This window comes from Schistocerca serialis, chromosome 2 (genome assembly GCF_023864345.2).
Source record: "Schistocerca serialis cubense isolate TAMUIC-IGC-003099 chromosome 2, iqSchSeri2.2, whole genome shotgun sequence".
NCBI classification, from domain to species: Eukaryota; Metazoa; Arthropoda; class Insecta; order Orthoptera; family Acrididae; genus Schistocerca; species Schistocerca serialis.
Genome location: NC_064639.1, coordinates 494,735,315 through 494,762,969, shown reverse-complemented (window position 1 = coordinate 494,762,969; position 27,655 = coordinate 494,735,315). Strand labels below are relative to the sequence as shown.

The window sequence follows — 27,655 nt, the reverse complement described above, 5'->3', positions numbered from 1 at the left end:
TGATGTCATCCTAAGTGGGTTATTTAAATTTATATGGCTTCCATAGAAGCCTTAAATATGCAACCATCAATTCAAACTGAAGTCACTACTTTTTGTAGGTTAACCTATCACAGATTCCCCCCCCCCCCTCCCCCTTTTGGATTTTTCCATCGATTTATGATTTCATTTCATCAGATAATATGATGGAAAAAACCAGAAGGGACTGTAAATAAATATACAAGCAATAAATGGTCATCACAGCTTACAAAACCAAAAAAAGAGACTTTTAACAACCTACGCAGCATCGAACATTCAGTTCCTGTAACAGCTAACAGCGGTTTTCAGAGAAGAAGACCATTGATTATTTGACAGACACTGGCTGCAGTACATCTATACATCCCAAGATAACTTACAGTGTGTGACAAGGAGTACAAGCATTTCAGTACCATACATCAATGGAATGGATACACCAACTAGTAGTGACATAGAATAAAGGCATATATAATAATTATAATTCTCACAGAGCAATATTAACATTGCCATTGCCATATGCCCTCCAGTTTAAAAAAGTTCACCATCCACATTTCAGCATTTACTTGCTGGTGTGTCGCGAGGACTCCAACACTGACAATGTATGGTCTGTCTAGATGTAATAATTTTTAGTCTGAATAATAACTGAGTGTTTGGTCATGTGTGATGACTAACTCTGAGAGGGAATGAGTAGGGTCTCAAGATCAACATTGCACAACAATTTGTTTGACTGATGTGGAGCATAGACCAGCTACTCTTACCATATGCTTTCCATGGTCTAGCAAGGGGACCACATGGCAGTCTGATTTCTGTAATTTTTTTAATATTTATGGTACATGAAGTTCGGAAATGAAATACACTTGTCACAATGTAGTTCAACTCAACTCCCAAAAATGCTCAAGAAAATTGATTTTTGAAGTTTTTCCAGCTATGTTTAATATGCAAAAACAAAGTACATACTTTTCAGCAAGTTGTGTGGTTCTCTGGTAGAGTGATCGCTCACTGCGTGGGTGGTCTTGGTTCAGCTCCACATGTAACCACATTTTTTAACAAAAGTGCTTGTCCTATGAACATTTCTGTGAAGCATAGGATATACGAAGCATGTGGACTAGTGATTACTAAATCAAGTCTCATTTCAATATTTTTTTTAAAATTCAGTTCCAATACCTATGCCATTTAAATATAAAATTCATTAAATATATGCTAATAACATAGTAAATTGTCATTTTTAATGACAACTGCAATTCTTAATTATTGATCTTTAATAAAAGATCCTTAACAAAGACTGTTCAATTAAAAAATTACCAATTGCTTTTCTCCTGTCTTTTTGCATTTCACATGTCATGTAAAATGATCATAGACCATGGACCTTTGGTTAAAAATTTGATTTTGCCAGGATTTGATGCCGGCTACTGACGTGTCATCAGGCAACCTCTCTAGCACACAGCCACACTGCTTGTCCAAAGAACACCATTTTAGTTTAGCATATTTAATATGGTGAGAAAATTTCAACGTTGATTTTCTGAAGTATTTTTGAGAGTTGCATTTAATTGCTGTGGGAGAGCTATATTTGAGTTCTGAACTTCATGTACCACAAATACAAAGAATTATGTAACTCATATTGCTGTATAGTCCCCTTGTAAGCTGGAATGCCACTGCAAGAAGTGCAGAATAGAAGCATGTGCAGTACAAGGATTTACGGTTCGTACAATTTGTGACACAGCCCAAATTCAGCAAATGTGATGGAATACCTTACCCAGAAATATGGCTGGTGAAATGTAATGTCATAGAGTTTGCCCAGGCCACTGCTAGATCAGGCATGTGACAATACTGCAGACAATACAACACTAAACCCTTTGGACACCTTCGTGTTGTTAAAATTGCCATAGGTGTGAACTGTATTGGAAAGACAGTCCTGACGAATATACTGTTGCTATGATCTTTGATTATTTACTAGATCCAGTACTCCAATCAGTGACCCCACTCAGCTGAGCCATAGTTGGTGATGACATCACGGATGCTGCCATGGATGCGGCAGCTCACAGACTTGCAGTGCCCACTTGCGACCAGGTTCCACAACTGTACAGACCCTGTACTACTCAACTGATCTATCAGGTGTGCTATCTTGAAAAGTGTCTGTTGCTCTACTCTACCTCTATTACAGTTCACAATGGCCTTATGAAGAAAATTGTTGTGTGCAGATGTAGGCAAAAGGTCAGAGGCTGTTTGTGGTAAACTAACATCAGAATATCTTAAGTGAGAGCTGTGATAATAAATATATAGTAAAACTATTCTCATGCAAAGAGGAGTTCACAAAAATACCAGGTTTAGTAAACATTACATAATTAAACAATTACTTGAATCAGAAATAAATTAGTATTTTAAAAGTAATAATGTAAATAAATAAACAGTACATCCACCTGGATAAATTATCATGGAATGCAGAGGAAGCTTCTTCCTTACAGGGATCAGAAGGGACAAATGACTCTTTATTTGTACTCTGAGTTCCCATGGGATTGGGGCTTTCTGTTTCTTCACTGCTGGCACCAGCTGAAGCATTAGTCAAAGTGCACCCTTTCCCTTCAGCATTTACAACATGTTGAGATCTGGAATACATTTTGACACTGGGTGTTCCTAAAACAATTATGAAACATTTCATTATTGTTTAAAAAGGTTATAATGCTGTTAAATTATTTTCCTAAACTAATTTTCATCAAAAATATATTTCAGCAGCATTATGTATGATACACAAAACATTTATTATTTTATATTTTGATGTAGTATGAAATAGGACACGTTTGCTGTGGCACCACTGATAATGAACTGATACTGTCAGTTGTGACCAGAGGCAAGATTGGAATTTTCATATTTAATGGTAATTATTGCAATTTTCTATTAGAAGATGAGAGCACCTGGTGTGAATAATTAATAACATGACTGGTTCTGTCATATCTCATTGTTTTGGAGGGTGTTCTATACTGTCCTGTGCAACTTCATAATGCAATAAAATTGCTTCCCACAAACACAAAGGATTGTGATGCATCAAAACAAAATACTGTTTTAATATAGTGATGAACGTAATCAATTTTTCACACTATAATGTAACTGGATAGATAAAAAAATCTACTCACCAAATGACAGCAAGAGAAAACACACAAAAAAGGTTGCTACTCACCATATAGCAGAGATGCTGAATTGCAGATCGGTGCAACAAAAAGACTGTCACAAAATAAGCTTTCAGCCAACAAGGCATTCATAAAAAATAGACCTCCCCCCCCCCACACACACGACCAGTCTCTGAGTGTCTTTCCCTCTCATCCCGTCCGGTAAACTCCCCTGACCCAGGGTTCTGGGTGACTTTTCCTAACTCTTGTCTTTTCCCTAAACCTCTCCGGTCTTTTTCTTCACCCCTTCTGCCAGAAGAAGGAGCCACAGACTTAAAAACCTTGCATATGTAAAACCTTTTTTTTTACATGTTTGCGTTTGCCTGCCGCCGCTTGGTGAATAGATTTTTTTATCTATCCAATTACAAAATATTGTTCTGTATGCCAAAAGCAAGCAAAATTGCTATAATCTTATCAGAGGAGAAAACACTACACAAATACAGAGAAATAAATAGGTGGTTAAAACTAAACCTTTGCTACCTGACAGGCCCCTCACGAATGATCAGTGACAATAGCAAAATGATACTTTGTGGAAACACATACAAGGACATGGGGAAGAGAAACAACAAACCGTGGACTATGGAATGTTCAGCTGTCATGACACAGCTCATGCAGTGCTTGAAGATCCCACACTGCGTCCAGCATTCTTAGTCATGACAACAGTAAATTCTTCAACAATTTGTGGCACAATTTGCCATCAGCTTCTCCCAGGAGCAATTACTAGTTAATTCAGACTTCCGAAACATGTTCTTCAACCGTGGTGTGAAAGAGGACTCCTCTGTATTCCTTTAATGCATCAAAGCTTCTGAAGAGCAGCAGCATTATTGCTGTTGTTTTAATAAAACAGCTTTACGATGAAAGCCCTGCTTACTTTGTCCAGACTGACATCAACTGTCTGCAACTGTAGCGCGCACTGATGCTCGTGTTTCAAGCCTATGTCACCATACCAGTTACAGCACGTAATGACAAGTCATGACATTAACACTATTATGATTGTAAATACAACATTCCTATTTACCCATATGGTAAGTTGTTTTGTATTTACACAGGCTCAAGCAGTGAAAGTTTAATTATAACCACCCTGTCTAACATCATATACTACAGAAATAATCTCTCAGCTGTCAGTATCAAGTTTTTTTTTTAAGTGTCATGTAGGAATTGCAAATCTCTCCTTCGGTAGTATGGAAGGTATCCTGTAAGCATACTGTTCTCTATTAGTAACGAATATCATTATGGCAAAAAGTAAACAAGATGTTAGAGGAAAATGAATGCAATTCAATTTGCTGAATACATTTACTTTCACGTTTTGAATAGGATGAACATGTAACTCTGATTTTCCAACGAATCAACTTTTCGCATGCAGGAACATTCAGAAACAACAACTGCAGCGAAACACACACACACACACACACACACACACACACAGTTGATAAATGATGCACAACACTGCAAATTGTGTGGTATTTTCTCTTGACTGAGCACATGCTGGATCTAAATTTTCCTTTTTTGGAGAAGATACATAACAAAATAGATCTAAATGTTTCATGATGCAGCAAGAACTACCAAACTCTTGTCATGAACTACCAAACTCTTGTTTTTACAAGTAAGAGGCGACACCGCAGAAGTTCTATGCCAAGTAAACGATCGGTGAATTGTTGCATGTAAGTTACTTTGGAAACATCTCATTTATTGACATGTTAAACCCATTAAAGACAGTGTTGCCTGAAGTTGGTGGCAATTGCAGGGGAGTTAATAATTACCAGCATTCAATTTCAATTGACACAGGCACTCCTATCGGTCATCTCACCAAGATAATTCTAATGGTGTGCTTACACCATTGTTATAATCAAATAACACACTACTTAATAAAACAGAGCTTCTTTTGTTGATATTATGTTTGAAGCCTACTTACAGGCCTTCAACAAAGATTAATGAAAACAGTATTTTTTAATATCAAGTCCGAGGACACTGAGATCTAACTTAGGATCAATCCTGATTTTGCCTGTTTATAAAATATATAAACTGATTATGCTCTTCCAAGCTCCTGCCCTGCTATTACTGGAATATGAGAGGAAACTCAAGAGGAGGGGAACAGACAGGAAAAAGATGGAGAAAATAAAATTGTAAAAATGGATCAGACTTTTAAACTGTTGACATCACATTTACCAGAGCATAAGACCACCCTGAAGATAAGACAACCCTCTTCTCTTCTTTTTAAAAAAGGCCCTTGAAGAATTTTTTTTACATATTCTGGCTAATAAAAATCGAACTGTTTCACTGATGTAAAGTATCTGTCTAAATACAGTAACACTGTGCGTATTCTAAACTTATGCTGTTTACTGATTGTCTATTTTGACACAAAACAAGTTGACATTTGCATTAATTTTTATCTTCACTTCCTTCTTTACTTACTATCAAAGCAGGTCATCTGTGGTATGACTATTTTTAACCACCACCACCTCTTAACCACAGAGAGGCAAATAAAGAGGCAATGTAACTCTGTATATGAGCAGCAATGGAATTTATAATCTTTGGTGTCACAAATATTTCACTGTTTCCTGCAATTATGTTGCAATTTCTGAGGTTGTGATTATGATGGGATGTAAGTTATTTCTTCTGAATGCATAGCAGATTTCACAACTGTACTAACATGAGGGTACATGAATATTTTCCTTCATCCACTGTGTCCAAATATGTCATAATTGGCTGCATAGAACCAGCAACTGGCACATCCCCTTTTGTTCCATTCGTACCATAATGGGAGCACTGACAGCATTGCTGCATGAAACATGTAATTATGCAATGGTCCCTTTCTAGATTTATTGTCTCCTGCAGAAATGTCTAACACTTTTGAGTATTTGCCCGATTTTAAAGTCAGTTCAATGAAAAGGCAGCTAACTCAGAAAAAAAAAAAATCTCTTGTTCACTGCTGTTACAAAAAGGTAAATTTCTTTTCGGTTGGTACTGTATAATATGTTTTGATAATTCGATGTTGTATTTTGCTCAACAGAGTAAACTAACTAATATTACTTTTGTGATAATCTTCTCCAATCGCTCTAGAAAATAATTAACAAAAATTTATTGTTAATAAAGAACAATATCTTTGTGGCACAAGGCAATTACGATAGATTCTTATTTTCCTGCTGCAGCATCATGGATCTCATCCTCTCAATATCTTTGGCATGCATGCAGCAGGCGTAACAGCAGCCACTTTCCGTTACTTGGCAGACAAACTACAGTCGGCCATGGTGCTTGCTCATGTTACAAGAAAGAAACCAAGTAAATGTTAAAGAAAGAAATTCTTTAATAGTCCTCTAACACAAATTGTAGCCAAATTAGACATTGCCTGCAATTGCACCAGTGGCAGGAGTACAAAAGCTAGTATGAGTATGTTTTTTACACTTCACAACTTTCTGAATTCTTTAAAATGAATCTTCACATGACCCCAATTGCTGAAGCTTCATCTGCAAATGCACGATCACCCTGTACTTTTTGAGTGACAAATTTTGGAAAAAAATATCTGTCTTACAATCAGGTAAAAACAGTATGTAACTTATCTTTTTAGCATGGAGTATGAAGAACTTCTATGCTTCAAGAAAACCAGTCTATCTTTTGGCGAACTACATTCTGTCCTTGTTCAATAAATAATGCAGGTTTACTCCCAAAATTGAATGAGTGGAAAAAGGACATTACAGGAATACTGTACACAGAGAAACAGAGCAAACAAACGTCCAAATACTGGACTGCTGAATTAGGGATTCTACATCACGTGAATACGGCATGCCAAGGTATTTTGGATGCAAGTAGCTGACAATCTCATGTACTGGAGTACTGTCTTACATGCAACCAATTCTTTTTAAAGCAAAAAATGTTGAATAAATGACTGGCCACTTGCAGCACACACTATTTTTACCACAAACATTATTTTTACCTCTATTGTAGATAAATCGAAAGGAGTACCCATTTCTTTCTTTCATGATCCATACATCTTGCTGAGTGGTGCGACTAATGTGCCTCAATGATCTCTCTCTTTACTTTAAGTTCAACCACAATGGAGGGGTATCTGTAGAGAAGGCAAATAAACCTGTGGTTCCTGAAAAGGGGGCAAGTAGCCTTTTCTGTAGTTGCATGGATCTTCCCAAGGCCTGCACTTCTACTTCATAGCTCTTGGGCAAATTATTCTGCAAGTAAAATAATTAACCAACAATAACTTCAGGTGGGGACTACTCGGTGAGATTACTAGGAAAACAAACCGGGTGTTTTATGGGTCGGAGCATGGAATGTTAGATACCTTAATCGTGTAACTAGATCAGAGAAATCAAAAAAGGAAAGTGACAGGTTTGAGTTATAGTGAGAATACCAGTGCCTGCAGTGTGCTGGCAGGAGGAACAGGACATATGGTCAGATGAATACAAGGATATCAACACAAACTAAAGTATGTGTAATCCAGAGTAGGCCTAATAATGAAAAAGAAAGTGGGAAAATGGGTAAGCTACTATAAACAACATAGCAAATGCATTATTGCATTTGGCAGGCACAAAGCCAACACCCACCACAATAGTACAAGTTTACATGCCTACCAGCCCCAACGATGAAGGGATTGAAATAATCTCTTCTGAGAAACAAGAAATTGTTCAGATAGTTAAAGAAGGCAAAAATTTTATTGTGATGAAGGACTGGGCTTCTACTGCAGAAAAAGGAATAGAATGAAAACTAGTAGGAGAATATGAACTGAGGGTACAGAATGAAAGTGGAAGGTGAATAATTGAATTATTGCTATCACTTCATTTATGATTCATGAAAGACGGCATATACATGGAAGAGACTCGGAGGCAGTGGAAGGTTACAGATAGATTATATGATGGCAAGACTAATTTTAAAAGCAAATCTTAACCTGCAAAGCATTTCCATGGGTAGATGTGGGCTCTGACCAATTCATTGGTTATGAAACTCAGATTAGAACAGAAGAATTTGCAGAAAGGTATGAAATTAAGCAAATGGGATGGATACACTGAATGAACCAGAGGTTGTAGAGAGTTTCAATGCGACCATTATGCACTAGGTAACAACTGACTGAAACAGGGGAAAGGAATACAATACATGACAAACAGGCAGCTCTGAGAGATGAAATAGGGATGAAACACAAAAATAGACACTGTCTATCAGAAATCTTTGGATAACACAGGAGGAACTGAATTTAATCGAGCAAAGGAGTAAAAATTAAAAATGTAAATATTCAACTATGTAAAATGCAGTTCTGATGTCTAAAAAATGAGTGACCGTTCAAATGGCTAAAGCACATGTGACTGGAGGAGAACTGCAATGTTGCAGAAGCATGCATGACTAGGGGAAAAGCAGAAAATAAGAGGCCTTTGGAGAAAAGAGAAGCAGCTACACGATATCAACAGCACCTAATTGTATGGCTCCACTAATGTTTTTTCAGTTTTTTAAAAATTGTCTTTTTTATTTTTTAGATCAATTTTTGTGGCTACCGGACTCTAGTATGGTAACTTTATAGAATTTGTAATGAAATAAACCTGACAATATGCCAAATATTAATATAAGTCTCTTATATTTCTCCAATATTAAAGTTACTCCACTGAAAATTGGAAAATGCCACTCTGAAATAACAATGGTACACGTCAAATTATTTTGTTTCATTATCGCTTTAGCATGTAACACACTTCCCTAACAATGCCTGTGTTCATCCAATCTGAAGTTCCAGTTATGTTTGTTCCATGTTTGAACTGAAATAATGATTGCTGCACTGTGTTTCCACACTACTTAAACAGGTAATCACTGATCACAGAAGCCTTTTCATTTGAAATGATTCTCCACAAAGATTACTGATTCACAAACATTACACTGTTTCAACCTTAAATCTGTTAACTAATCCTGAGCCCTTTCCACAAAATAACTGTATTAGTCACACACTTTTTTCCTATGAACTGATTTAACTCTTTCAACCATTAATTACATTTTCTAGCGATTTCTTCATAGTGTTTATCTGCAGCATGTCTGTGTACAACTGCTCTATGTTCAAGCTTAATGATAACTCTCTTTGCCACACCACGACAGTGTGTGACTGCTAGGACTGTAGCAACGTCACCATTAAACAGCAAGACAATCCTCTGTCCATGGAAAATGTGCACTCTGCTGCGACCACAAGCCAGTGATATACTGATATTTTAAAACATCAAACGTACCAGCACTCCTACACACTGCAAGCCATTATTAAGCAAAAAAGATAAAGCTGATATGTGGAAGGAACATACAGAAGAGATACACAAGGAAATTAGCCTGAAGGCAATATTACAGAAAGGGAAGAGGAAATCAATGTAGATTAAATAGGGGACATGACATTACATGAAGAATTTGACAAGCTGAAATTAGGTCTCTGGTGTAGACAACATTCTTTCAGAATCACGATTCTTGGGCAAGGCACACATGACAAAACTACTCCACCTGTTATGTAAAATACTGTAAGACTTCAAGAAGAACGTAATATTTCCAGTTACAAAAATGCAGGTGCTGAGAGATGCAAATATTACCAAACTATCTGTCTAATAAGTAATGGCTGCAAGATACCACCAAATTATGTACAGAGGAATGGTAAAACTGGTAGAGCCCAACCTCACGGCAAATCATTTTAGGTCCTTCAGAAATCTAACAAAATTTGAGACAATACTTACCCTCAAGTGTTACTTTAGAAGATAGGCTGAAGACAAGCAAACTTACATTTGTAGATTTAGACAGCCTGACAATTCTGACTGAAATATATTCTTTGAAATTTTGAAAGTAGCGGGGATAATATACAGGGAGCAAACAGTTTATCACAACTTGTACAGAAACCAAACCACAGTTTTAAGATTTGAAGGAGATGAAAAGAGGGAGTGAGACATGATTGCAGCCTACCTTGATGTTATGCAGTCCGTACACTGAGCAAGCTGTGAAGGAAATGAAGGTGCAATTTTAAATGGAATCAAAGTTCAGGGAGGGGAAACGAATATGTGTCTATTACAAAAGTACAAAAGAACCTGGAAGAGGAATTGAATGGAATGGAATGGATACAATACTGAAAAGGAGTTTTACATCAGGAAATGCTGAGGTCATGAGATATGGAAATGACACTCAAAGCAGTACACAGTGTTACTATTTGGTCAGCAAAATAACTGATGATGACTGAGGTAGAGAGGATATATAAAACAGATTTGAAACAGTAAGAACAGCATATCTGAAAGAGGAATTTATTACGATTGAATATAAACTAAAATACAGTGAAAAACCACTTGTATGCTTCTCAAGAGATTTAAAAAAATAATGTAAACTGCGCGAAAATGTAGTATGTGGGAAATAATGTTTTAAGCAGTAAAAGTTACATATAGGATTACCTTTGCATTTTCACAATTTATGTATGATATATGTGCAAAATAGGCGCCAAAATACATGACAGGAACTTGTTTATTTTCTAATAAAGATTTATTATCTAATAAAAACTGCTGGTGTAACTGTAACTGACAACCGTCTGGAAGTAGAAATGTTTGACTTAATTCCATGCATCACAATCGATGTTTTTGGAAAGCTTGCAGCAGTCATTCATTACTTAAAGAATGAAACACTGCACCAGACATGTACTTCTTCATGCTTAGCACAACGCATTTTGAGAATTTTTTTCTCACTGTCAGGTGCAAATATTTACGTAAGTGTTTTGTTTGGTGTTTACATAAGTGTTATTCTGCATCTCTTACATTGTAACTGTCTGCCTCCTCAATGACGTAGAAATTTGTGAAACATCACAAAAATACGCATGTGAATAAATAAACATTGCACCTGGCCATGAGAATAAATTCTGGAAACGTGTTGCTAAGCATGAGAAAATGTGTAAAAACCATTTGACTAACGCAAAGTCAGCGAAGGTGTCAACTACCGTATTTACTCGAATCTAAGCCGCACTCGAATCTAGGCCGCACCTGAAAAATGAGACTCGAAATAAAGGGGAAAAAAAAATCCCGAATCTAAGCTGCACGTGAAATTTGAGACTCGAAATTCAAGGGGAGAGAAAAGTTTTAGGCCGCACCTACAAATCGAAACAAAGTTGGTCCATTGTAATACGAGTCACAATTTAGGTCGAATGAATGACGATACAGCTACAGTAGTTTGGTTCGAGTCGTAAGCTTAGCAGTTAAGGTTTACCAGATAGCCATTGCTATGCGTCAGGCGTTCCGTCCGTATTTATACGAGTACCCTTCCTTTTTCACGTTCTTCGTCTGGTTTGAACAGATTGCTTATTTTGCTTTGATCTGATAAGTGCCGTTTTCTTTCTTATAGGTGTTTACGTCACTCTAAGCTGAAAATGCATTACTGTACTGTGTCGTGCATTGTTTGTCGCATTCTGATAGTGCGTGTTTACGGCCTGTCGCCGCTCGCGGCACGGCTTGCTGTTGTGCGCGCTACCGCCGCTTACAATTAAAAAAAGAAACAGAGAAATCGTCTCATTAGCGAAACAATGGCAAGAGACTGCTATTTGTTGTTACTTACACTGCTGCTTTCTTTGATAATGATCAACAGGAACCAAATAATAGACTGCGTATGATAGAACATGTTCTGAACGAGAGTTAGGCGAAAATTTTTCTCCGTTTGAAAATTTTTGCGGCCGCTTCTTTAGTACATCAAATTCCGCACAGAAATTAATCTTAGATTTAAAAATCTAGTCAATTGCCGTGCTTCATTTCTGACTGTATCACTATTAGGCATAAGAATAATACGAATATAAACATGATACGATATGTATATTCTTACGCGTTTGCTGTTGTCTCACTCTAGTTTCTTAGTTTATAAGGCATACAGGAAAGAATACATGGCAAAATGTTTATATTCGTATTCTTTCTTATGGTGAGGAGAATACTGCATGTGATTCACATTTCGTCAGGTTCCTATTAGCAACCATCTCTTCTCACAGGTAGGAAAAAATTCAGAACGTAGAGTTGGCCACATTGACAAACATCCCAAACAGTCTTGCCAGTCGGATTTTCGTAGTACATTGAAATTCTGCCTACATTCGATGATGAACAATACAGAATTTGTATTTACTTCGTTGGATAATGTATGAAAATGCAGTGGTCGAAACTCAGGGCGGAGAAAAAAAAGCTCGTCTTCCACCTTTTTTTTTTTAATTTATTTACTGACGCAGATGTTTTGGTGCCAGTATTGATCTTTGTGCCTACAAAGCATGCCTGTGTAGCGCTACATATATTCGACGGCATATTACCAACATATTTCAGAACTTCCCCTTGCTTTGTACTCGATTCTAAGCCGCAGGCGGTTTTTTGGATTACAAAAACCGGAAAAAAGTGCGGCTTAGATTCGAGTAAATACGGTAGCGCTACAAATGTCTAGACGACGAAACACGCTAAATATGGTTCAACGAAGGTGTCATGATGATCACAACAATTATTCGAACCAACCTAGTTACTCCCATCAACCACACAGACTAGAGCTTGGTAGTAGCAGGACATACGGCACGAATAGTTCCAATGGGTAAACCATTTACCGGTTCCAGTCCATGGAGTAGAGTGACCTAGTGTCAAGAAACTTAATCACGCAATGTTTGTAAACACTACTTGAAGGCCAACGCCATGCCAGCATCATTTTACATCAATTATATCAGTTTTTTCCCTTCATGAACATTTCTCCATAAAGCATAAATCATGGGAAAATTTTAAATATGTTAACACAAAATTGGGTACAAATTAACATTGTGGACACTTGAAATTTCATGGGAATGATAAGGAATGTTGTAAATGGCGGTAAAACATTAATTCCGCGAACGTAAAAGTGGGTGTATGGTCTAATGTAATCTGCTTAACACAGAAGTCGATTTGCCAAGATCACTAACACACACACACCACACACGCCCACTCCCATGTGCACACGCACACACAAACCTAGTTTGGACAAATTACACTGCCATCTTCAGATCTAAAGAAGTATTACATACCATTTTTACAGTCAAATAATCAATATTAATTATAAAATGGAACATGTGGTACATACCAACTACATACAAAGGACATTGTGTCACTATCTAGTGTATGGGCATTTACTCATTTTGGAACAACTGTAGTGCAAATAAAAATAGTTATGGAAAATATGACATCAAAAATATAGAATACAACATGCCCAAGGTGAACAAGTCTCACTGAAGAAAATGCTCCAGTATAATGGTAAACATTACACAATAAAACCATGATTATTATGCCACACACACACAAAGTTTCTGATCAAATACATTTTGCTCATAGGATATTGCCTGATGTGTCCATGTCAACATAGGCTAAATAGGTGAAATCAAGGACAGTGCTGTGAAGTGGCTTGTCTTGTGCACAGACAAAATGTTTTGGAGATTTACATTACAATATATTGCAGTATTACATATGGACTATCATTGTAAACATGTATTATGGCAATATATTAGTTGTAAAGAACTATTACTGCAATATGGAGCAGTGTTGTAGTCATTGGTATAACTGAGACAAGACCACATGTTTTGCTGGTCCAGCAAAGTGACTGGTACAGCACTGGCTGCCCAGGTACAAAGGCAAACAGCACTTAACAGGAAATGAGTAAAACTTAGTGTGGGGTATTTGGATGATGGTTGCGCATTTAGCCAAAGATGAGGTAATGGCGGAGTCTCAGACAGGCTGGAATATAGCTTCTTACAGTTCTCTGAAATTATATAATAAATTACAATCACATAATACAGCAAACCTTAATAAATCTGCGATCTCAGAATAATGAGGCACATCCAATTACACAACAACATTTTCAATCTCTTAAAAACTATAGCATTAGACTACAGCTATCATTCTTGGAAGCTATGTACCTGTATCTATTTTAGTTACTGATTTATTATGTTTTTGATAACCTTTTCATTATGCAAATGTTTGTCAGAACATCATATCCTTCACACTAACACAGCAATTGAAGGCAGCATGTCACCATTAACATGAGCGTTCTTGCACAAGACTGCTGCTTCATTCATTTATGAACAATCCTTTATTTGTATTTTTATAACATTCCTATATTTAAATATTCGTTCAGTGCAGAAGGTGGTCAAGTTGAGTCAAAATCATCTGTAGAACATACGAAAGGTTTATGTGTGGTGGTGATGGTCTTCAGCAAATGCACAAACTGGTTGCGGTAGAACACTGCCAGAATCAAATCAAGATGGATACCTTTTGAGTGGTATGCTCAAGCGAGGAATTCAGTACACTTTAGGTCCATTTCTGGAAGAAGGCAGACCTGCCTGTGGTATTTTATCTTGTACATGATAGATTCTGGGTGGTGAATGGCAACTACAAGACTAAAGTTTGGAGGGACTCTAACGCTCGTGAGGTTTGAATGTGTTCCAGTGCAGAAATAAGTCTTCCATTTTTATTTTGGAATTGAGAACTTACAGAGTATGAATTTGCAAAACATCACGCCGAACTCTTTAACTGTTTTGAAATGGTGAATATTTTGTCCATTGTGATCACAGAAATAGTTTTCACTTGCCTTTGATGACTAGTTTGGGGATTTTTCTACCATTCTCCTAACACTCTCAATGGAACTTTACTGTATTTAATAAGATTATTTCTGTCTCTATTATACATAGTTATTGTAGGACCACTTTCCATTTTTTTGAGATACGCTTTCAAGAATAACAATTATTCAGCAGAATTCTCCTGTGTGGTCTACATCAATTACAAACGTTAGAATAGAGCTTTCTGATTAATTATTCATTAATCTTTTATTAATATTTGTCAAATATCTCAAATGTTTGTACAATATGTGATGAAGAAAGCTAGGATATTTTTACTTCCCCCTTTTGTTTTGCCATCTGCCACCTCAAAATTCATTTTTTCATTTCTGACTAATTACCATTAACATATGTGAGTATAATCTGCATTTCCATAAAAGAGAAAAGCTGACCCTCAGTTTTAAAGACTATAGCACCGGGTCTAATTTTGTGCTTGGTTTTAAGTATGAAATTGATTTTCTAATATATTTTGAATATTACTAGTTAGAATATTTTGTTATAGGGTGAAATAAGTAATTGTTTTGCAACTTAAATTCTATTTTTGACTTATAAACAAATATAAATTCTGTAGTACTAATTGTAAACATTTGGAAGAACAATTAATAGCATTCTTAAAGGATCTATTTGGCTCTACTCGAAAACGTGTTAGCAAAGCCTGCTCTTAATTAACTCCAAAGTAATTTCTAGTTTCATCAAAAATATTAGTATAACTATCGTTGTTAATTTCATGATTTAAACAAATAATACGGCTTAACCCTTGTAGTAATAGTAACTATTAAAAATACGCCATTTTTCAATGTATGCAGTTAATTTAATGAGTTAAGTTTTAATTGTAATTTCTGTAAATTTAACTTCGAACAATGTGTAGTTTCAGGGCCTATTATTGTAATGATATATAAGGGCCCAAATTTTGGTCCCGAGACAGACAGTCCACAGCAGAGTTTCAGACAAGAAATCTGTGTTGGTTAGAACAACAACAATGCATCAACTTAACTGTGAAATAAGTCTAACACAATTAGGCCATGTGTTAAAATAATGACACTATCTGTTCAATTTATTTGAAAGATTGTGAAATGTGTGGTGAGGCTTTTACTGCTGGTAGATGTTCAACAGTAAACTATTGTAGCAGTATGTGGATGTTTGCCTGTAACCTATTAATGAGGCTTATCGAAAGTTAAACAATAGTGTACTGGCCATATAACTGTGTATTATTGGGGGGGGGGGGGGGGGGGTGTTGTGAACAGTGAAAGTAAAGAACTGTGAAACACAAATGTGCACCAGTCAGCTACATACATCATTTAAAGTAGTCATTATTGAACTTCCAACCCCCTATTTTTTAGCCAGTGTAGCAACACAATACATCAACACCAAAGACAATCAACGAAGAAACAAAGCAGGCAAATGTCACATACAGTGCCCCAGGTGAGCACTATTTTATGTGGGCACAATAAACGACGACTCACAAACTTTGACAGTGAACTCACGAGTGGTTTACAGTACAGTTTTAACAAAGGAGACGCAACAGCCTATCAGTGCATGGGTTCCATGTCCACAGTAGGACAGCAGCCAATCAGCGAACACGTTCTATGGAAGCAGTCACTGAGTACAGGTGCAGCCAATCAGCACAGCTGACTGGGATAAACAAGATGCCTCGCTGAGAGAATTACAACTTGCAGCTGCCATGCAGACGATAAGATCGAGATGACAACTGCTGCAGCAGCAAACGAGTGATTAAAAACAAAGTAATTCATAGCAAAAGCTGTTTTATATTAAGTGATACATAATGAGTGGCCTTAACGAACAAGACAGTGTAATGGGAGACAAGGGACAACAGGAGACTGGTTCTGTAGACCATGGTGGTTATAAATCAGACATGAATGTAACTTTGAACGATGGGGACGAAAGTCCTATTGTAGATGAAATGCTTAAAGTGTCATCTACATTGTGTGGTGATGTGAGCGAAATGGATGAAAACAGTACTGAAGTGGATGAGACCGTTAAGGTTAAGGAGGAGGAATATAGTAGCGAAAATCAACAAGGGCAAAAGTTTATGGCAGACAGAAAAGTGGAAGCGATGTTAAGGCAAATTACGAAAAGCTTGAGTAGTATGTGTACAGAAGAAGACATTCGTAGGGTGGAAAATAGTATGAAAGAAGACATTAGTAGTATGAAAAAAAGACATCAGCAGGGTGGAAAAGAAAACAGATAGCATTAGAACCGATATCGTTAACTTAAAGGATGAACTGAAGAAAGAAATTAAAAAGGAGAGTAAGGTAGTCAGTTCTAATCTTTCAGAATTAAATAACAAGGTTGAGGCGGTGGCTAAAGATTGTGATGAAAAGATAAAGACAGCAGTACATAACACTAATGAAATTAACATTGATGAGTAGTAAGTGTGTAGAAGAGACACATAAGCTTTGTGATGACAGTAATAGGAGGGTGGAGGCTTCCGAAAAACAGTATAAGGATGAAGTCAAGGCTGCCAGGAAATTGTGTGCTGAAAACAGGGTTAAACTTGAGAACCAAACTGATCAGATTAAGAAGGATTTAGAAATGGATGTGGAAACAAAGTGTGCAGTAATGGTAGAGGAAAAACTGGTAAAAGGAAATATTCAAAATTGGCTGAAATGGAGAAAAGATAGGAGAGGTGCAAAATCTAAAAAATAGAGTATGTAGTGTTCCAACCAGTCCTTCATTTGTTAGTTGTAAGAAATTTAATAATTTTGAACCATATGGGGAAGTGCATCCACTGGATTTCATTGGAGAATTTAATGATTTGCCTGAAACATGGAAAGACAAAGAGAAAAGTCATTTGTGGGAGGTTTTTTGAAAGGGGATGCTTATGGATGGGCAGTGCAGGTAGCTGATAGTTGTACTTTGTGGCAAAGTTTTGAGAAAATAATTTTTGGATGAATATTGGTCGAAAGAGAAGCAGCAGAGAATTTTGAGTGAATTTTGGGGAGGAGAGAGATTTGATGCTAGGAAGGGTACTGGAAAGGTTTTTGTCAGCTTTGGATAAACAAACTGAAATATTTGGACAAGGATCTAGGTAGTGAATCAATAATTATGGGTTTAGAAACTAAGTTGCCTCAGAAAGTTAGATAATTACCCCTAGGGATAATATTAGTGATTTCTCGAATTATGTTGATAAAGTGGAGAGGGTGAAGCCCTAAGCAGAAGATCGTAGGAGGAATTTTTATGACAATAATCAATCAGGGAGAGAATTTAAGGCAAATAGGATGAACAGGACTAATGAACAGTAGAAATTCAAGGAATGGTTGGGTGGAGGATAGCCAGAATGGGCACAGAAATGGTAGGAGAAATTCAAGTAAAAGAAATGGAGGAGATGATTTTAATTCGGGATCAAACCATTTAAACTAGATAATGCTCCAGTTTTGGCTCCCACTAGAGCTGGTAGTGATGAAGAGCCACTTGTATACAAATGTGATGTAATCACAGGTAAGGGTAATGTAAATGATAGCAGTAAGACAAGCGAAAATTCCAATTCTTCTGAGATGTTGAATGATGGTGTGGGTAGCAATGTTTATCCCATAAAAGGAGAGGAGGAACTTACTATATTGTGCATTGAACCACAAGTAAGACCTACAAGCAAGTAGGGGGTTCAACATTCTGTGTTGGATTCATTATGTAGCGTTAATGCTTACCCCAGCTGTCTGTCTCATTTTTCATGTTTCCTGAGGCAGTCAAACTCTTCTCCTATCCTATCTGTAGTTTATAAGTGAATTAGAGACATTCTACTTTGACTTTCATGTGATTTTGTACAGTAGGATACTTTAGAATAGGAATATTTTAGAAAAGTCTTCTTCAGTGTTATATATATTTTATGTTGTGTTATATCTAAAAACAAAGATGATTTAACTTACCAAACGAAAGCATTGGTATGTTTATAGAGACACTAACAAACACAAACACAAAATTCAAGCTTTCACAACCCACAGTTGCTTCGTCAGGAAAGAGGGATGGAGAGGAAAAGACAGAAGGAAGTGGATTTTAAGGGAGAGGGTAAGGAGTCATTCCAATCCCGGGAGCGGAAACACACACACACACACACACACACACACACACACACACACACACACACACACACATATACAGACACAAGCAGACATTATGTTGTGTTAGTTATGAGAAATGGAATCACAAGAGGATGGAAGAAAGTAAATTGGTACCATGGTTAAGGAGTTCCTGTCAAACAAAGAGGTAAGGTAAACTGAAAATTAAAGGCATCAGCATATGCGGAGGATAATTAACATATGAACTAATCAGCTCATGTGTGAATTTAGTATAATTTAGTGCAGGAGCAGAGGCAATATGTGGTAAAAACCATCTTGTCTACCAGGTCTTAACATTAACTGTGATATAATAGGAGTGTTTGCATTTAAAGGCATCAGTATACTGAGATAACTATCCACCTATAGAAGTGTGTCACGGTACAGGCTTTTCTAAGATTAAGGAATTACAACTTTAAACATAGTTGCCTGGAGTAATGTGTGGAATGTATAAGCAAGATTTGTATGTATATTGCCCTTCAGGCTAGAATCTCAAGCAATTTGATGGATACGGTGAAATAGTTTTTCAAAGTGATTATTTTGTCTCATCAGTAACGAGAGTTAAGTTTGCCTTCGCATAAGGATCTGTTACTGTGGAGTGTTTTTCAGTAGAATCAATTTTATACAGGATAAGCAGAGCAGGTGTATATTTATTAGATAATAAAACAATAATGAAATAAAAAAAATATGAATAATGTTAGGGTCTTAATGGTTAGGGAGCCTGTCTCGGCAGTAGGGATATTTTTTGTCAATGCACTCCACTAGCTAACGAAATGAGAAGGTAAGTAAAATAATGGAGCTGACAGACATGATTAATGAAAAGGATAACTGTATACAAACAAATGTGGTGTAATTGTATTGAAGATCTAAATTTTGAACTAGGCAACATTGGATACTGTGTATATTGTGCAATTCAAGACACTGCAGCTGGGAATGAGAGCTTAAAAGAAAGAGCAATATTTTAGTGAGATACAAGTTATATAGTGCTGCATCATTGGATCTATAGGTTATCTGAAAGCTTCTATTTGTGTTCTGAGGAATTATGAGCTTAAACTGGTAATACTGGGACGAAGAAAAGTAATTTTGCAGATTATCTCATAACTGTGAGGGTAGACTGATGTGAATATTCTGACAGGTCAACTAGTTGGCAACATTTTGTGAGGATTTAATTTTCTGGTTGAATGAGAGTAGTGCTCAGAGTTGAGTAGAGAAATGGGGCAATGCTTTGGTACAACTTCCATCCCATTAATTTTGATTTGAATAGTAATTAAGTTATGTGATGGTGACTCTATTCTTTTTTCATTAACATAATGATTAGTAAATATGTGTTACTGCACAGCTTGAGATTTTACTAGAGGTAATGAACATATTTTAGACACTTGGTTGATTTTTGCAAGTGGGAAAGAAACAAAAGTCTTTCAAGTTTAACCAGTTTGACAGAGTTATGACTTAGTGTAATGTTTTGTAGTGTAATGTGCGCTTGATTTTAAATGTTTACTAGTCCACACATTTCGTATTATACTCAATTTTAGGGTTAATTATTGTGATGTTACGAGAACTGTATAAAGTATCTATTTATGAAGTAATGACTACCATTTTTAGTGTGAAACTTTTTTTCTCTTATACTTAAGTTAGAAGTGAAAGTAAGTGTACTAAAGTAGGGTATTTTGTCTAATTTCTTCTTGTACTGTGGTGGAAGAGAACCAACTCCAAGGGAACTGACAGCAGTGCATTTCCTTAGTAACTGCCACTTGGACCTGTTGAAGGCATGGACAACTTGATGAGAAAATGTGTAAGCACTCATTGAAAGTGTGGAAGTACTTGTGAAAAATACTGAACATTGAGCAATTGAAATTTTCTGCAATGCACAGTGTAATGTAACTTTTTGCAACCAATGATGATTTTTTTATGAGCAAGATATAACTTGTATAAAATGGTATATATCTTTGAATGTAATCCTTGTTTACCCAAAAAGGAATCACTTATGATGTAGATGCATAATTTTTGTTAAAAGTATAACTTGTGGATATTTTGCGCCATTGTACTGTATGTAAATATTTTATGAATCTGAAAAACCTATGTGCTGTAGTTTTGATAAGATTTCGTACGCAATATTTTTTTTTCTAGATTGTTAAATCCACTGCCTTCGGTCACCTGTGGACACTGAATCGCCCGATCAGCTATTTGCAATATCTACCTGGTCAATCCAATGAGGGGGTGATGTGACGAAGCAAGCTGGGATATTTTTACTACCCCCTCTTGTTTTGCCATCTGCCTCGTTAAAATTCATTTTTTCATTTCTGACTAATTACCTTTAACATACATAAGTGTAACCTGCATTTCCAGAAAAGAGAAATGTTGCCCCTCAGTTTTAAAGGATATAGCACTAGATCTTATAAACAAATATAAATTCTGTACTAATTGTAAACATTTGGAAGAACAATTAATAGTATTCTTAAGGATCTATTTGGCTCTATTCGAAAACATGTTAGCAACGCCAGCTCCTAATTAATTCGAAAGTGATTTCCAGTTTTGTCGAAAGTATTGTTTGCGTAACTATATTCGTTAATTTCATGATTCAAACAAATAATATGGGTTAACCCTTGTAGTAGAAGTAACTGTTAAAAAGACGCAATTTTTCGATGAATGCAGTTAATTTAACGAGTTAAGTTTTAATTATAATTTCTGTAAATTAAACATTGAACAATGTGTAGTTTAAGGGCCTATTATTGTGATGATATATAAGGGCCTGATTTTTGGTTCTGAGAAAGTCAGTCCACAGCCAAGTTTCAGACAAGAAACCTGTGTTGGTTAGAACAACAACAATGCATCAACTCATCTGTGAAATAAGTGTAACACAATTAGGCCATGCGTTAAAATAATGACAGAGTCTGTTCAACTTATCTGAAAGATTGTGAAATGTGTGGTTAAGCTTTTACTGCTGGCAGATGTTCAACAGTAAACTATTGTAGCAGTATGTGGATGTTTGCCTGCAACCTATTTATGAGATTTATCGAAAGTTAAACAACAGTTCACTGGTCATATAACTGTGTATTATTGGGGGGTTGTGAATAGTGAAAGTAAAGAACTGTGAAACGCAAATGTGCACCAGTCGGCTACATCATTTTAAGTAGTCATTGTTGAACTTCCAACCCCGCCATTTTTCAGCCAGTGCAACAACGCAGTACATCGACACCAAGGGCAATCAACGCAGAAATATAGCAGGTGAACGTCACAAATGTTCTGAGTAACATGTATTTTCAAACTGTATGCCTGTTGTAGCCGATTAGTAGTGCCTCTTGCTATCTTTTAATATAAAGAACTCTGTAGACCTTTCTCACAGCTGTAAAAGTTTTACTTGTACATCATGATCATTCTTTTGCATATGATTCAATACAATGGAAATTTTTATTTATTATGTTTCTAAGTTACCATGCAAAACACTACATAGTCAGTTTGAATGCTGCCCGGCAGTCTGCTTTCAGCTATCAACATGAATACGAGCAAAATTTATTGGATCTGAAACTTTGTGTGTGTTTGGCATAATCATGGTTCTGTTGCATAACATATAAAGTTACACTGGAATGTCTTCATCAATGACTTACATTCACCTTGAAATGTTATACCAGGTGATCAAAACATCAGTATAAATTTGAAAACTGAATAAATCACAGAATAATGTAGACAGAGAGGTACAAATTGACACACATGCTTGGAATGACATGGGGTTTTATTAGAACCAAAAAAATACAAAAGTTCAAAAAATGCCCGACAGATGGCTCTTCATCTGATCAGAATAGCACAAAGTAAGACAAAGCAAAGATATTGTTCTTTACAGGAAATGCTCAATATGTCCACCATCATTCCTCAACAATGGCTGTAGTCGAGGAATAATGTTGTGAACAGCACTGTAAAGCATTTCCGGAGTTATGGTGAGGCATTGGCGTTGGATGTAGTCTTTCAGCATCCCTAGAGATGTCGGTCGATGACGATACACTTGCGACTTCAGGTAATCCCAAAGCCAATAATCGCATGGACTGAGGTCTGGGGACCTGGGAGGCCAAGCATGATGAAAGTGGCAGCTGAGCACACGATCATCACCAAACGACGCGCGCAAGAGATCTTTCACGCATCTAGCAATATGGGGTGAAGCACCATCCTGCATAAACATTGTAGGTTCCACCAAGTGTTTATCAGCCAGGCTGGGGATGATGCGATTCTGTAACATATCAGCGTACCTCTCACCCGTCACAGTGATAGTTACAAAACCAGAATCACGCATTTTCTCGAAGAAAAAAAGGCCTGATAACGGTAGATGTAGTAAATCCAACCCATACCGTGACTTTCTCGTCATGCAATGGAGTTTCCACGACAGTTCTAAGATTTTCGGTAACCCAAATTCTGCAGTTGTGGGCATTGACAGACCCTCGGAGTGTGAAATGAGCTTCGTCAGTCCACAACACGTTAGTCAACCAATCGTCATCTTCCGCCATCTTTTGAAACGCCCACACCGCAAATGCCCGCCGCTTCACTAAATTGTCAGGTAACAGTTCATGATTCAGATAGATTTTGTACGGATAGCATCAGAGGGTACACCTAAGTGCCAACCAAACAGTAGTGTATGGAATGCTGGTGCGATGTGTGGCTACACAAGTGCCGACTTCCCCGTGCATAGACGAACCCGATACAGTCTCCATTTCTTCCTGAACTGTCTCAGCAGCATTACATCTTGCGCTCGGTCGGCCACTACAGGGTCTATTGTCTAAACAACCCATTGCTTCGAAGTTCGAAATCATTCTCGCCACAGCTGCATTTGTCAACGGACCTTTACCCGTTCGAATCCCCTTCCTATGGCAATAGGATCGTAACGCTGAACAAGCACATTCCCCATTCTGATAATACAGCTTCACTAAAAACGCCTTTTAAGGTAACGTCAACAGGCTGCGACTGCTGGCGCATCTGATTCTCTCTCTCATTACAGCTCCTTTTATACACGACTGTCATGCGCAGTCACTGATGTTTTGCTGTCCAGCGCCATCTTTCAGACATTTTGTGAACTTTGTTTATTTTTTGGTTCTAATAAAACCCCATGCCATTACAAGCATGTGTGTCAATTTTTACCTCTCTATCTACATTATTCCGTGGTTTATTAAGTTTTCAAATTTATACTGACTTTTTGATCACCTGGTATTTTGTATTTTTTACACTAAATTTCCACGACAATTTTTATGTGTATTACAGTTGTCCCTTATATATGTCCATGACTGAATGACCATGGCCTGCAAAAAGTGGCAAAATGGCCTATGTATGTACATGGTATGTACACTGAAGACCAAAGAAACTGGTACACTAGCCTAATATTGTGTAGGGGCCCCGGCGAGCATGCAGAAGTGCCACAACACAACACGGACGCGACTAATGTCTGAAATAGTGCTGAATGGAACAGACACCAGGAATCCTGCAGGGCTGTCCATAAATCCATAAGGGTACGAGGAGGTGGAGATCTCTTCTGAACACAAGTTTGAAGGCACCCCACATATACTCAATAATGTTCACGTCTGGGGAGTTTGGTGGCCAGCAGAAGTATTTAAAATCAGAAGAGTGTTCCTGGAGCCACTTTGTAGCAATTGTGGACGTATGGGGTGTTGCATTGTCCTGGATGCAGGTGATCAGACAAGATGCTTATGTACATGTCACCTGTCAGAGTCGTATTAGAAGTATCAGGGTCCCATATCACTCCAACTGTACATGCCCCAAACCATTACAGGCCAGCTTCAACAGTCCCCTGTTGACAGGCAGGATCCATGGATTCATGAGATTGTCTCCATACCCGTACATGTCAGTCCGATACAATTTGAAACATGACTCATCCAACAAGGCAAAATATTTCCAGTCATCAATAGTCCAATGACGGTGTAGACAGGCCCCGGCGAGACGTAAAGCTACGTGTCGTGCAATCATCAAGGGTATAAGAGTGGGCCTTCAGCTCAAAAAGCCCATCCCATGTTGTTGTTTTGTCAATTGGTTTGCATGCTGACAGTTGTTGATGGCCCAGCACTGAAATCTACAGTGATTTGCAGAAGGGTTGACTTCTGTCACATTGAACGATTCTCTTCAGTCGTCGTTGGTCCCATTCTTGCAAGATCTTTTTCCGGCCGCAGCGATGTTGGAGATTTGATATTTTACCGGATTCCTGATATTCACGGTACACTCATAAAATGGTGGTACAGGAAAATTTACCACGTCATCACTACCTCAGAGATGCTGTGTCCCATTGCTTGTGCACGAACTATAACATGACATTCAAACTCACTTAAATCTTGATAGCCTGCCACTGTAGCAGCAGTAACTGGTCTAACAAATGCGTCAGACACTTGTCTTATACAGGTGTTGCTGAACCCCAGCACCATATTCTGCCTGTTTACTTATCTCTGTATTTGAATACGCATGCCAGTTTCTTTGGCACTTCAGTTTGATATGTGTATTAGAATTTCTTCTTTATAACAAGTAACAGTTATTGAACTGTAAAAATTTTTGTAATACTTTTCTCAGTTCAGAAGGTGGCTCTCTAACTTGCTGATACTATACGGATGGAGGGGGGAGGGGGGGGGGGGGGGGTTGGTTGGTGGTGTTAGATGAGGCTTAGGATCAAATACAATAGATTCATGTGGATGTAGCTCGCAATAGTTATACAATGTATAGACTAGTGTGTATAAATGCATGGTACAAATCTTAGACTGAAGATCACAACACACCAACTCCTCAAAAGAATATTGGCCCGTGAATCTATCTGGGAGGGCTCACAGTGACTCTTGGCAAATGGGAGTGTAATGTATCATTGTTGGCCATCAGCAATATTCACATGTTGGTTTCAGAAAGAGAACCACAGTAGCCTCTTTTTTCCCAACTAAGGATGTAACCTACAAGAGATGCTCTTGTTAAGCCAAGAAACCCAATGGAGGGCTGAGTAACAAGCAGGAAGCTCGGCACGGAAACTGAACAGTGCTGGAAATAATAAAGCTGATTTTAGCAGTACTTAACACATTGTGAAACATCACTTACCAAGTCAACATTATTTTAATTGCTAATTGCATGGAGGAAAGTTCAGCAGATGCTACCACCCCTGGTGACAACCAATTCATCATTGCAGCCGACATGTGCAGGCTTTCCGGTTCTGTAGCTGCTGCACCAATATGCTTTCATGTACTGGACATGCCTAGATACACGATCCACCACAGGGAATGGAATTTCTTTGAAAACATTAATGTAAACTTGCTCATAAAACCAGACAACTTCAACACCCCAATAACACATTTTCTCAACATCGACTTAATAGAAGCAATTAGAAAACAAAGATTACCGCTGAATGTCGCTTCCAATCTCAGGGTTACAAGATGCTTGAATGCAAACTTGGCAAGTGTGTAATGGGAAGTACCCTTCACCTCGGTACAGGTTTATTGTCAACAAAAGGTTTCTAGATTAAATCACCAACTTTTCCTCCACTGACAACAGAGTCAACCTTACCTTTGGAATATGAACATTTACAATGATAAGGATCTTATTCATTCATCCAAACAAACAAGACCCAAATGGTGAATGCAGAAAGGGACCGAGATACATCATCTATAATATTCCAGAGAAATATATAATCAAGCTTGTTAGGGATTGTAATGCATGTTAAAAATTGAATCCCACAAAATGTGTGACACTATCCCACTCACCACAGAAACTGAAATGTGAAGAGACTTGTGGAAATTTCCAAGGCATTCTGTCTTATCTTTAAATCAGCTGCCTCAAAAAAAAAACCTACTACTACTTGGATTTAAAACACCACACTTAATGAGTTCTAAATAGAACACATCACTAAAAGAAAGCAAATAAGGAGATCCAGGGCATGAAAGTCACAAAAAATTAAAATCTTGGCCAGCATCACTATTTCACCAAGATCAAAATTAAGCTTCTTTCAATGAACACTAGGAGGGCCTAGAGAGGTAATCAACAGTGTTTCACACAGTATCTGAGGCCAACCAACTGGAAGCAACTGCAAGAATCACTAGCCAATGTAGATAAAAGAAAAGCCTCATTACAAAAATGACTTAATATTCGTGGTGAGCCTGTGAATGTTGTGATGTTTCGAGACAACCGCAGATTGTAAGGCAGAAATGAAATTCACTGAAGAACCAAGGTATCTGGATGAAATTTTCGAACATAAAACATGCTGCCAAAATTATTCATTGTTACAGACTCAAGTAGATTTCAAGAACAAAAACAACATATGAGACTTCAACAGGACTTCTACATGAAATTTCAGGAAGTACATGAACCGTGACAAAATGTCATGGTTGGCTCTCTGTGTTTCCTCCCTGTCTGTAGCACGTTCCTTTTGAAATTCCCGCTTCGTGCTCTGTTGTTTCCTTACCCTAGCCAGAGGGCACTGTGACACTGCTGCGGCCAGCTGCCTGCCGTGTTTGCAAGGGAGCGTCGGTCTGGAGGAGGAACTCTTAATTCGGATGTCTGGGAGTGTACAGGAGGCCATGCCATTTTGTTTATGTTTTGCGTGACTCGTGTCACGTGTGATGCATTGTTAAGGTTGTGATAGCAGCCAATGTTACTGTCTTGGTCACAGATGGATCAAAGGGGATGAGGCCTGGTTGTCCATTGAAACTCCTACCCTTCAGATGTCGTCAGACTTAAAGTAAGATGTTTTGACCATTATTTTGCGTTATTTGCAAGCAACTGGGCATTCCAGCATCTACAGTAATTTGGCGAAGTTTATTTGTTCATAGGTGTGTAAATGACTAAACAAGGAGCAGTTTATTTAACGTGCACCTTAT

General features: G+C 37.5%; 1 protein-coding gene across 2 annotated transcripts in view; it reads right to left on the bottom strand.

Annotated features, from left to right (window-relative positions):
• Positions 1 to 27,655, bottom strand: part of LOC126457429 (male-specific lethal 3 homolog) — a 149,215-nt gene that overhangs the window by 18,411 nt on the left and 103,149 nt on the right. The window contains exon 8 of one of the 2 annotated variants that reach the window (XM_050093699.1): positions 2,424 to 2,643. In XM_050093699.1, coding sequence (XP_049949656.1) covers positions 2,424 to 2,643 — 220 coding nt within the window. The remainder of the gene's footprint in view (positions 1 to 2,423; positions 2,644 to 27,655) is intronic. The other variant, XM_050093700.1, reaches the window with a different exon arrangement.